General features: G+C 38.6%; 1 protein-coding gene across 1 annotated transcript in view; it reads right to left on the bottom strand.

The window, feature by feature from the left end:
• Positions 1–10,358, bottom strand: part of atp11b (ATPase phospholipid transporting 11B) — a 54,189-nt gene extending 43,831 nt beyond the window's left edge. Inside the window, exons 1-3 of the mRNA XM_029430111.1 lie at positions 9,987–10,358; positions 3,064–3,180; positions 778–867 (exon numbers count right to left, since the gene is read on the bottom strand). Coding sequence (XP_029285971.1) covers positions 778–867; positions 3,064–3,180; positions 9,987–10,013 — 234 coding nt within the window. The 5' untranslated portion in view covers positions 10,014–10,358. The remainder of the gene's footprint in view (positions 1–777; positions 868–3,063; positions 3,181–9,986) is intronic.
• Positions 10,359–12,676: the final 2,318 nt, after the last annotated feature.

The raw sequence follows: 12,676 nt of genomic DNA, 5'->3' as shown, positions 1-12,676 counted from the left end.
TTGTGAGGTCACAGTGACCTTTGACCACCAAAATCTAATCTGTTCATCCTTGAGTTGAAGTGGACATATTAAGAAATTCCTACTAGGTGGTCCTGAGATATCGCGTTCATGAGAATGGGACAGATGGACCTTTTTTTTTACGGGCGAGAAACGACTGTAGGAGGCGTGACAAAAAATTAATAAAAGATCACCTGTATTAACAAACACAAAGAAACTATGCATCAAGAATTTACATTGAATATAAAACAGTCCAGGGCTTGAAATGTATCTAGAAGAACATCTAAAAACGGTCAAATTGGCCGTCAAAGAAAACGTCATGTTCACAATATCAAGATGAAAAGAAGCCCTCCATTCAGTGATTTGAGGCTAAGCTGACTTTAGCTTCACTGACAAGTTGAGTGGGTGAAAATAGAGTCTTTTAAGACAAGTCAAGTCGATTGCTCTGGCTTCACTTCACAGGCCCAAATAAATCATTAGAAGGCTGAACATTAGAAAGCCAAAATCCTACTTCAGCACAGGCTGACTGATGCATAGTGAAGGCCTAATGCCTCGGGATGGCTGTAAAGACACACATATTACTTAAAGTGTGGGTGTAATGTTGTAATACAGAGGCAGACCTGTCTCGCTACTGGTCACTTGAAGACCATGAGTCACTCTCTCACGTGCAAAACAAACACACTTTTGTATTCAGGGCAGGAAAACTCAGGTCACACCATCTGAGAGGTGAACATGTACCTGTAAAACAGATTGTGGGTGTTCATGTGTGAGTGTTATTACCTGTACAAGGAAGATAATGAGAAAATAGAAGTTGGCTATCCTTCTGAACTGCTCAAACAGATTCTTAGGGACAAAATTCCAAACTGTGTACTGAAAGAGAAAGAGAAAAACAACCTTTAGGACAAAGAATAAGAAAAAATATTTTTCAGCAGGGTATTTGTGAGTTTCAAAAAGCAATATTTGAGACTATTTTAAACCCTCATGAATGCTAGATGGAACAAGTTATCTTAAAGATCTCATAGTACCTTTTAAACCAACTAGAGCATTGCGCTCCCAGACTGCAGGGTTACTTGCAGGGATCCTAGCCCTAACCCTACCTAGAGCACAATGGGAGCCAGAGCCTTCAGCTATCAAGCTCCTCTCCAGTGGAACCAGCTTCCAGTTTGTGTTCGGGAGGCAGACATCCTCTCCACATTTAAGAGCAAGCTAAATACTTTCCTTTTTGATAAAGCTTATAGTTAGGGCTGGCTCAGGTTTGCCTTGGATCAGCACCTAGTTATGCTGCTATAGGCTTAGACTGCCGGGGGACACCCCCCTGCTCTCCTCCTTCTCTTCCTCTCTCCACCCCTCCCTCTCTTCTTCTCCCTCTCTATCTGTATGCATTTATGTAAATGTATGTTACTAACTCAGCATCCGGGGCATCATCAACGGAGTTTCTGTCTCTCATGTGGCAGGTTGCCACTAATAAAGTTTACGTCAGGATCATGAATCGTGGCTGCGCCTGCTGCCCTGGTCCTGCTGGACACCGGGAAGCCTTATTGACATTATCCTGGATTCATCCATACTTTCTCTTTTTTGATCACAACATAATTTCTGTCAAATGGATATTATATTTGTACTATGTTGTTTATCCTGTACACACATCTATTGCACGTCTGTCCGTCCTGGGAGAGGGATCCCTCCTCAGTTGCTCTCTCTGAGCAACTGTGGGGATTCTTTTAGGAAGTTTTTCATTGTGCGGTGCGAGGGTCTAAGGACAGAGGGTGTCGTATGCTGTACAGTCTGTGAAGCACACTGAGACAAATGTGTAATTTGTGATATTGGGCTATATAATCAAATTTTATTTGAAGTATACAAGGCATGTAAAACTAGCCTATTTCTTACTTTACTATAAACAGGCACTGAATACAATGAATTAGCTGTTGAAGGATAATGAGTTTAACGCTTTAGTATACTGTGTCAGACACAAAAACAATGCTTTTCATATTGTCGTACTACTTCTGTCACTGCATGGCACACAAGAATATAGAAGTATAAAGTTATAATTATTAGATCTTCTCTCTTTATTTTAATTTGTTTTTCTTAGCATTGCTCACTGGTAGCTCCAAATAAAACGAGTATGTAGCATGGCATCACAGTAAATTGTGATTATAACATAAAAGTATTCGGGTAAGTGGTGAAGGAGTTCACTGTTGATTTTTCCCTCTTAAGTTTAAATTCATCACTTCCTGTGCAGGGTTTGGAAAGAATTGCTGATGGAAGAAAAGTGTTTTGGGGGTGGGGGGGGGGGGGGGGGTTTCTGCATGTATTTTTAACGACCTGCTTTCACCTTACTATGGTGAAGTTCATCACATTAGTGCGTAGCTCCACCAAGAATAATCTCGTTTTTATTTGACCGGTTTCTGTCTCTTACAAATGTATGATTTAAAATCTATTTAATTCTGACTCAGGTGACTTAACCCAGCTGTCAATCATTGAATCAACTGCCTAATCAATGCCAGTCATCCCTGCTGGTGGCGGGCAGCAGCCTCTTTGGATTATTACACTTTTGTCCAGTCAATCTTATTACTGACCTACTAATCCCCTCACCAACACAAAACGTTTTTTGTCTGAGTTGATCCATTTATCAACAAATCATGCTTCACCCCTTATCTCTCTACCACCACACCAGGGCTCCAGATAATTGTTTTAACACTGGTTAAACTGCAAGAAATCAGTTTATGAGTTTTAGAGTATCTGTACGTGATGCTATTCCTTCAGCCATGGTTACTGTCACTGCTCAGACTCATGCAACACGTCATAGTTTATATCTTTCCAAAAGAAAAGTGCCTTCGTAAATAAATAAAGAGTGCTTCTATCACTCATCTGTTTTGCACTTCTGGTTCAAGATGCAAAGTCCCAACATGGTGCTTTTGTGGTGATGACAGAATTTGAGAATGTTATTATATGTAATGTTAAATTATAATAAGTATAGTAAAAACAAAGAAAATACATACTGCCTCATTCTGACTGACTAACATGAAATCCTTTAGTTATAACATCATGTGGAAAATGAGCATTTGGTACCTTGGAGGAGATGATTCTGTTGTCAGCAAAGCGTTGTGGTATGTAGTGTCCATGCTCAGGGAAACGGTTTGCTACATATACCGTCCTGGTGTCACTCTGATGAGGGGGGTCAAAGCCCTGAGAGAAGGGAGGATATACAAGAAGAGAGAGGGGAGAGGGGCGAGGGATGGGGCAGGAAAAAGGGACAAATGGAAAATGTGGAAAAAAGGAGAGAAAACATGTTACTTACATAACAACTCTTAGTACTCTTAGAGTCGGCATCTCACTGAATTTGTCTTTGTACAACTGATTTAAAAGTTTATAAAGTTATTTTAATAAGTAGGGCAATGCTTCTTTATTTTCGGACAAAGTTTTGATAAATGTTGACATCCTTTCATGTAAACTAGTGTAGAGCTGAAACAATTGATTGTCGTTGATAGAAAGGACTGCAACTATTTGCATAACCGATTAATCGTTTTTATTACTTTTCAAGCAAAAATGCACAAGATATAAAAAAAGGATTATATATATTTATTTATTTTCAGTTTTATTTAACCATAAAGTGAAAACAGCAGTTTGATATTTCCATAATTTTTTAGCCAAAATGATTAATTCAAAAAACTTTTAAATAAAATGTAAATTTTGGCAAAAACAGAAAATATCTTACTGGAAGGTTACTTACATGTTAATTAAATCAGAATTATAAGCAGTTTACTGAAATGAGATGGCTAGTGGCACAGAGGTGATGCAACATTATTTCAAAGCAAGTCATTTTACATTGTTGGCATTAAGCAGAAGCAACTAACAACTGAAAGTCTACACAACACTAAGATCATCGATGATTTGTCGCTATACATTAGCAGCGCCCTCACAAGACAATGGTAGGGGAAACACTGCGTTCATCTGCAGAGCAACAAAACTCAAATGTTCTTACTTAGTTCCAACATGATTTACTGATACTGTCCTGTGTGTCACACTCATTTGCAAAATGTTCTATGACGTAGGTCCCACACACACACACACACACACACACACACACACACACACACACACACACACACGGGCCACGTCACTCACTCCCGCACACTCTGTTCAGGGACACATGTAAACTATTACTGCCTTTCTGTTTCACTCTCTCAAGCTCTCCATCTGCAGCTGATTTCTTATCGTTTATTTTTTTTTTAGATGCACCACACCTAACACTAAGACTGACAGAAGACGGCACAAATGTTAGCCTTCAATCAAACAGGTCAAATAAACCAGCAATGGACATATTCTGCTGTACTGGGTGAGCAGATCAATTTTAAATATTGCAGGGTGGAATCATACGAACAGAAACAGTCACTGTGAGCTGTTGGAGGAGGAGCCGACCTCCGACGCATCATCAAAGTAAACAACACAGAGACTCAGCAGGAATGAGTTGGATTTAAAACCACATGTACATATACGTGAATGACACCAGTCTAACCAGTGTACTGGTATAGTCTGTTGTGGCAAACTGCAATATTTTGCAACCCACTGTGGATAACTGAAGTTCACACAAATGTTGAGTGAATGAATGAGCCTTAGTTAAAACTCCTTAGTGTGAAACGTTGACAAGTAACATCCTGAATCACAATCATACAGCTGCCCTCTACAACCTGTTCACTGCTGTAGGAAACGGAAACCTACACAATGCTACCACCGTTTGTTAACACTGGCTTGCAGGGCATTTACACAACAAAAATATAAACGCAAGACTTTTGCTTCCATTTTTCCTGAGTTGAAATAAAAGATCCAAGACTTTCCCTATGCACACAAATGCTATGTGCAAAATTTGCGACATCCGTGGCATTGTGTTTTAAAGTGGCCGTTTATTGGGACCAGTCCAAGGCACACATGTGTAATAAGCATGCTGTTCAATAAGCATCTTGAAATGCTGAGAAGTGCTTACTAAAACGGATTTACCAAAAAGTTGCACACAGAATTTGAGAGAAATAAGCCTTTTGTGTGCATAGGAAAAGTCTTGGATCTTTCATTTCAACTCGTAAGAAATGGGAGCAAAAACAAAAGTGTTGCGCTCATATTTTAGTTCAGTGTACATTTAAACAAACATTAAGTAACACAGGATTTTAAATCAACCTATATGAAACAGTAATTGCAGACACCGAGAGGCCAGGAAGCGAGTTTTGTAAGCCACAAAGCTCCACATCTAACAAAGTAACTGTTGAGTCACTGACATTGATCAACACGCCATTACTTCCCTGCAGACATATTATGCTAATTGTGTACTTTTGTACTTTTGTACAGTAAATATATTGGTTAATACACCTTTACATGCCTACAGTAAGGGAACCTTGATGGTGGTTGTTGGAGGGGTAACTTAAGGTTTTCCACCTAGTTTTTCCAGACAGTCTGAGATTAGCACACCACCACATAAATCAGCTATCAGTCAAGGTGCTTAATCATTAATATATTTGCACACAGTAGCTCAAGTTATCTTAACTGCTGGCTGAGTGCATACAACACTGCTGTGGGTAACGGTAACGAAGATATGGCCATGTGAAATTAAATGAAGCCCCTTTTCTAATGGTCCTGAACACACCGCAATGCAGCTTTAATAAAGTAATGGTCTTCCATGATTTAGTGTTTGGCTAATAGCACTTCACACTGAAAAGAATCAACGGTTTTGAGTTTCTGCTTCGTCTTGTTGAACTTGCCAGTCAACATACAGAAGACTGATTACATTCAGGGTCGTTCAAAGTTAATAGATCTACGGACCAGAGTTGACCGATATGACAGAATGTTTCTATTGGCTAGAGTCACCTCTGCTACTTTGTCTCGGGTCACCATCACCACCAGCAAAGATATATGCATAAGGTGATCCAACAGGCTAATGTCTGATGCAGCTAGCTTTTTCAAATGCACACTTAAGAATGTACACTAAGAGATCTGGCAAAACTCTAACAGCATGAGAGTAAGGTCAAAGTCATGCTGGGTCTTGTTCAATCAAAGATAGCCTGGTGTGAGCATACACACACATTTCACCACCAAGAAACAGTCAAATTGGTCAATTGACATCAATCTGTCCGTCATAACCACCGTCAAAATCTTGCTCCTCAGGCAGCATATATCGATTGACAACAATACTCCACAATATATATCAGGTACTTCAAGGAAATTAGTTGTAACTGTACATAATTCTAGCTAAATGCTGGTAACATATGCAAGAGGCTAGTATATTTTCATTACACACCAGACAAAAAAACAATGGTAATCTATTGAGTGGCTGGTTTTCACATTCACTAGCCATTTGGCCGCTGGACAGAAAAGTTAATTTTGCAACCTACCAAAATGAATTTAAATTGTGAAGAACACACAAACAATAGATTGAGCGTATTTCTGTTTCCTATTATTTATCTTAGAAAAATACATTATTACTCATACATACAGCCTAAAAAGCACCCATTCACTTGATTTGGTTATTATAGTCTATTATCCCAAAGCAGGTTGAAACTTTTGTACTTGCTTGTGTAGAAAAATATACATTTAGGTGTTTCAGATGTTCTTGAACTCCCTGCCATGTTCAATGAGCCGCAGTAATGATTAGCCAAAGACCTAAACTGATGTCTACAGTGCCAGATTGTCATTTGGGACGGCCTCTCGTTGGAAATGACAGATTGAGTAGAAATGTCTGAAAACTGCATAGAGCTGATGTCATACTTGGCAGACGGATAGGTATGACTGACACTTATTAGGGACACTTAACCTAACCGTCACATTAAGAACGCCAATGAGGTCAATCCAAGTACAAGCCATTTTCCATTTTTGATTTCCCCAATTACATTAGTACTAACCACAAACGAGAAGATGGATATAACAAGTAGAAGATTAGTTAAAGATTGATTTCCAAGCTTACGGACCATTAAGATTTATGCAAAGAGGCTGATATTGAATACCAGCCCCAAACTTTTAATGTAAAGGTATATCACACATTTTCCAAATGAACTTTTAAAGTCCTAATTTGCCAAAACCCAAAAGACAATAACAGGCTTCATTTTCATTTTTTTCCAGCAGTTTAGAATTGGAAATAAAAATAAATAATACTGACAGTACAGCAACAATTATATTTTGGGTTTCTTGTTTACACACTTCACAGTTGAAATCAGACTTTTTTATTTTGTCCCCCGACTCTCGTGCCCCAATAAATGTGTAGGCCGACAGGTAATTACTCACTGCATACAGCCTGCAAGTCCCATAGTGCCTTTGGGGAATCATTGCCTTGAACAATGGCTGCACTACAGACTAATATATCACGACCAAGGCAACGCACTGAGTCGTATCATAGAATAAGAGCGCTTTAATCAAATGCCTAATCAGAGATTGAAAGAGGGGAAAAATGAAGTTGCATAAAGAGCTGCAACACAAAGAGGAAGAGAGAGAGCGCAATAGAGAGATGTCTGTAGTCAGATGCTGGTAGGTGCTGCTTTGATTGTATTACTGATGACAACAGCCAACAACATGACTACAGGCATGCCAAAAAGATATCTAACAACATGTGGCATGACATGAAAAGCCTGAAGGAGAGCTACAGATGATACAGAACTTAAATATGGTATCAAAGGTGGCATGGGCTAGTTAATTATCAAATGTTTATTAGGGTTGCAGCAGCAATGTCCTAGAATAAACCTGAACGAGACTGTAAATGTGTTGCGTTAGCACAAAGGGCGAAGATGCATAGTATAGCTGTAATCTTATAAATACCAACTGACGTGTATCCACATAATTACTCTTCTTACACTCTGGCATAAAAACTTGAAATCTGATTGAGGTTATGCATCGAAGTGCATTTTACAACCTATAGTTTTCTTTTGTTTTTCAAAATGACATCATGAAATGTCATTGCTTGCAACTGCATTACCAAGCAATGACTATTTTGAAAACTCTTTCCTCTCAAAGCATTTAAACAAAATCCCAAAACCCTATATCAGTCATATCGAGCCAGGCTGAAGAGAAGCTTTAAATTATTGAAGTATGCCTTTGGGAAATCAAACTCAAAACTGGGAAATGTATCACTAAAGTTATGAAAAGAATGTGTATGTGCTTTGGACAATGTTCAGGAATAATATATACACTGAAATTTGTGATTCCCTATAGGAAATAGTGGACAGCACAAAAAGTTCCCATGTCATACTTGCAGAACATGATGTCAAAGGGTTTTTCCAGTTGCTACCGTTGCTTGCACTGTAATTATAGTAAGTCTTTTCTGATATAAATGCATTACTAGATGTCAGCACTGCAGGTGGAAGAAAATTGACATTAAAAACCTGTCACACTGATTAGAACTCTCCCACCTTCTCCTTAGAGTAGACCGCTGTCACCAGAAAGAAACCGATAAGGAAGCTGTGAGGGAATAAACACAACTGCTGTACCTTACAGCTGATATAAAGGTCAGACAAATGCCCCCTGAAACATTTTTTCATTAGGCCAGTTGCATTTTAATTACACTTTTAATTAACTAGGCAGGTTAATTATATGGGATGGGGTGGGTCAAATGAACAGAGTTATCTCAAGGAAGAGGCTACCATTTTTAGAGTGTAACTCTCTGAGGTGCTCTTAAAAAAAACGACCAAAATTAACCTCTAAAAGGCAAAAAGAAAACTTTTTTTGTACGGATTAACAAACTTGAAGCTGAGCAAGAGTTACTCTTACCCAACTCAAAATACAGGGTGTACTCAGGGACTACGACATGGGAGCTCAGAAACACCATAACATTAATTAAACCCACTGGCTGTGGTGACATCAACAGTTTGACAAATGTATGACTAATCTAATTTCATTCATTCGTTCCCATGAGCATGGCCGCTCACATGCTCGCACACCCCAACTACCAGTCACACGACTCTCATTAATGTCAATGCAGGTTCTTATCAAACTTTACCTTGATAGACAGATATCACCAAAAAAACAAACATCATAAAACTGTTGTCATTGCAGCATAATTGAAACATAAATCATTCTTTCCTCCAGCATAATTCAAAACTCAATTGATGTCTATTATGCCCATCTCACGCACTCTCCATACTGCTAACGTTGTTTAAAATCCGGCAGGGCTTATGTGCTTGACATGAACTATGAGGTTTTACTGCTCTACTTATTCCTTTGCCTTTCAAGGCGTCACCACACAGCCATGTTTGTAGGCAAACAACAGGTGATGACAGCAAATGCAGGATGCTCTCTAAACACATCTAATCATTCAGAGAGCGTTGAGTTAACTTCAATTTTAGACCGTGCTTACAGATTTACACTACGAAATGAAACCAAAACAACACTGGGCCGTCATAAAAGTTAAAAATAAGAAACGCTAACTTAAGTTATTATGTTCGTGAGTTGACACACATATCTAAACTGCTGTTAAAGTTAGTTTGTTGGCTCTCGCGACACAAATACATAAATCAATATGCGTTAAGAGCGGTGTGTGGTAGCAGACGTTAGGATTTAACGTTAGCGCTTTATGAAGTGGAGTTAGCAACGCGGTGAAACTTTGGCAAGTTTTACATTGTTATCCAGCTAGCTAGCGTTAACTCTGTTGTTTTTATTTTAACAGCAAACGATTCATTCCTGGTTAAAATGGCAAACTTCAACATCAACTCACAACTACAATTTAAACTCAACCAAGTCTGTTTTTTGTTTAAGTTTGAACTAACATTAGCTTAGTAACCCATTGTCAGCTAATTAACGTTAGCTAACTAGGAAGGTAGCTACCTACACCTGACTGTCATCACTGCGAGACACACAACAATGTTTTCAACACATCGGCAACAGCTATTTGGCTAGGTTAGCTTGCTAAATGTTATACAAATAAAGTTTATACAGCTTTCCATAAACTACGAATTGTATTAGGCGACTACTGTAGTGAGCTAACGAGTGTAAGCGTTACGAGAAAGGTAGGAGAGCAGGTTTACCAGCTGTTGTCGTATCCACCGTAGCATCCTTAACAAATACGTTACGAAGTAGACAGCACCGTCGCTAGCCCAGCGCTAGCAACTAGCTACTCCAACAAAACCGTCCCGAACCATAAATATTTCCCCCCAAAGGCAGCCCTTTGGTCGCATTACGCGACACATTCATGCAGTATAAGTGCGCAAAAAATGTAATCCGGTCTTTCCCATTCCGCGGTAATGTCACACTAATGATCCCCGGCAAGAGTGATAGACGGCTGGCCACGGAGTCCCAGTGAGCAACACTACATCTCTGCTCTGCCACGATCAGTTTCCCCTTGCCAGCACACAGCTCTGTGCAGACACTGGCTGCTCTCTAGCGGCCTCTCAACGCCCCCTGCCTGTCTGTATTCACAAATGATGGATGGATGGAAAGACAGATAGACTAGACATATAACTATAAGAATCATGCACAAATATTGAAATAGAAAGATATAGTATATGATCTATGTAGCTAAGGGTGTGTAAACTAAGAACTAGGCAGGATCACTAAATATGCTGAGCAAAAGCTGGAAATGCCCAAAAGTCACTGTATAGCAATTGCTTTCTGATAATTTAATTGCAATTTTGTTTTGTAATATTGAAATATGTACTAATAAATCACAAGTGACATAACTACAATGTGTTGTATTGACACAAGTGTAAATAATACACAAAATAATCGCTGACTTCTATTTAGCTGCTTCAGTTTCACGGTCCTTCTAAAGTCCATGCTGGCTTACTGTCACACTGTCATGATTTACTGTACTGGGACAATTGAATAAAACAGGGCCATCAATATTGTTATATGTTACACCTGAGCTTTCCCAAAGTAAAAATGTCTGCGGTGAGATAAAGGCTTCTTTCAGCCCTGTCTTGAAGAGGGGCCCTGTGTCAAAATAAATCTAGTTTTAAGGCCTTCATTATTTATATCGATGCTATTCCTAATAATATTGCTAATGAAGCCCCAGAAACTCAACTCAATCTGGCCATGGCTACAATAACCACATCTGAAGATGAGAAATAGTTGTGAAGCACTTCAGACATGAGTACACATGTTTATGTTAAAGTTTGTCTCCATCATACTGTGCTGAATGAGCCTATACATACACCATATACAGATGTACTGTATTGCAGTGTCGCTATTGAATTGCAGAGTGTTCGCTGCATTGCAAACTGTAAATACAGAATACACCAAATACTGATAATGCAGGGGCCAATGCAGAGTCATATCTAAACTGTTTACTCTGCACTTCTTTGAATATCATTTTTTTTTTAATATTATTTGACATAAAGCCAATTGAGTGGAGACTTGAAGTGGATTTGCTTTCATCAAATGTGCTTTATATTTTTTAAGCCAGAGGATATTTGTTTCTCATTTCCTGCAGCAAGTTCTAACGTAGCGGAAAAAAACAAAAAACATGTCCTTTCCACATGAATTCATGGACCCTTGCTCATTCAAGTCCTCTCGTTTTCTCTGATTGAATGTGTAGCTCCTTTTCAGAATGAGAAATTATAAACATAAGCACGTAGAACTAAAAATAAAATAGTACTTTTAAAACTATTTGTTTTAGGTGGATAAAGCACGCATTGGCCTTTTATCCCTTTCTTCTAAACCTCTCAGCGATGCTGTCCAGTCCTCCTGTTGTCTCAGAATTTCTCTTGTAAAGCATCTCACATAAAGTGAGGTCATCCTTGGCTCTTTCCCAGTGATGAATCCATTCCTGTCCCACCTCGGAGACATGGCTGCAGTACATCCCAATTAGTCAATAATGTATATCCAATAAATGATACCGCACAGGGAGGATGAGAAATGCTCCAACTTTTTTAATATCTCAATAAGAACATGGAAGGTTTAGCTGTACTGTGTGCTTTCTAAATTGATTCAATATGCTGTATATGATTGAAAACCCCAAAGGGATGTTGAAGCGATCAATGTGAAGAGAAGCAAATGATAATGATCCTGTGTAATCAGTGTGTTCCAGCAGCTATATTTGGAGCAGAATAGCTGCAGCTGCCCAGCAGTAAAGTGCTGTTTTCTCTTTCTGGCCTCCTGAATGAAAACGTGAAACGGACAAATTGTATTTGCATGTTTTTGCATTGTTCTCAATAATCAAACCTTAAGGCAGTGGTTCTCAAAGTGAAGGTGAAAGTCTGTGGCACTTGGTTGGTGATAAGGATTTTTTAGGATTCATTCATTTAAATTGTCATGATACAAAATCATAGTTCAACGAATTATATTAGAATTTTAAAATCTAAAATAGTTAATAGATCACGTTATAATCTAACAAAATTTATATTATTTTAAATACCGTAACCAGAATCCACGTTTTACTTAGCCTATGTATGCATTAAAAGTGAAACACGTCACCTCATATATATTTATATACTGTACATGTGTGTGTGTGTGTGTGTGTGTGTGTGTGTGTGTGTGTGTGTGTGTGTGTGTGTGTGTGTGTGTGTTTGTGTGTGTGTTTGTGTTTTAAAATACACCTCAGATTAGCCATTTTTCTCTTTTTGAGTTGCCTTTGATATTCTGTTTAGGTACAGTGTTACTTGCACCTTATTGAATTGGTCCGTTGCATTGTTTTATGGGTATTCTGGGTTGAGAGGGTGCAAATATTTGAATACATGTCTAATATCTTTCTAATACATTTATCTTATGTTATTATTTC

This window comes from Cottoperca gobio, chromosome 4 (genome assembly GCF_900634415.1).
Source record: "Cottoperca gobio chromosome 4, fCotGob3.1, whole genome shotgun sequence".
Taxonomy (NCBI): Eukaryota; Metazoa; Chordata; class Actinopteri; order Perciformes; family Bovichtidae; genus Cottoperca; species Cottoperca gobio.
The sequence above is the reverse complement of the archived record's forward strand: the minus strand, read 5'-3'. Positions and strand labels throughout refer to the sequence as shown.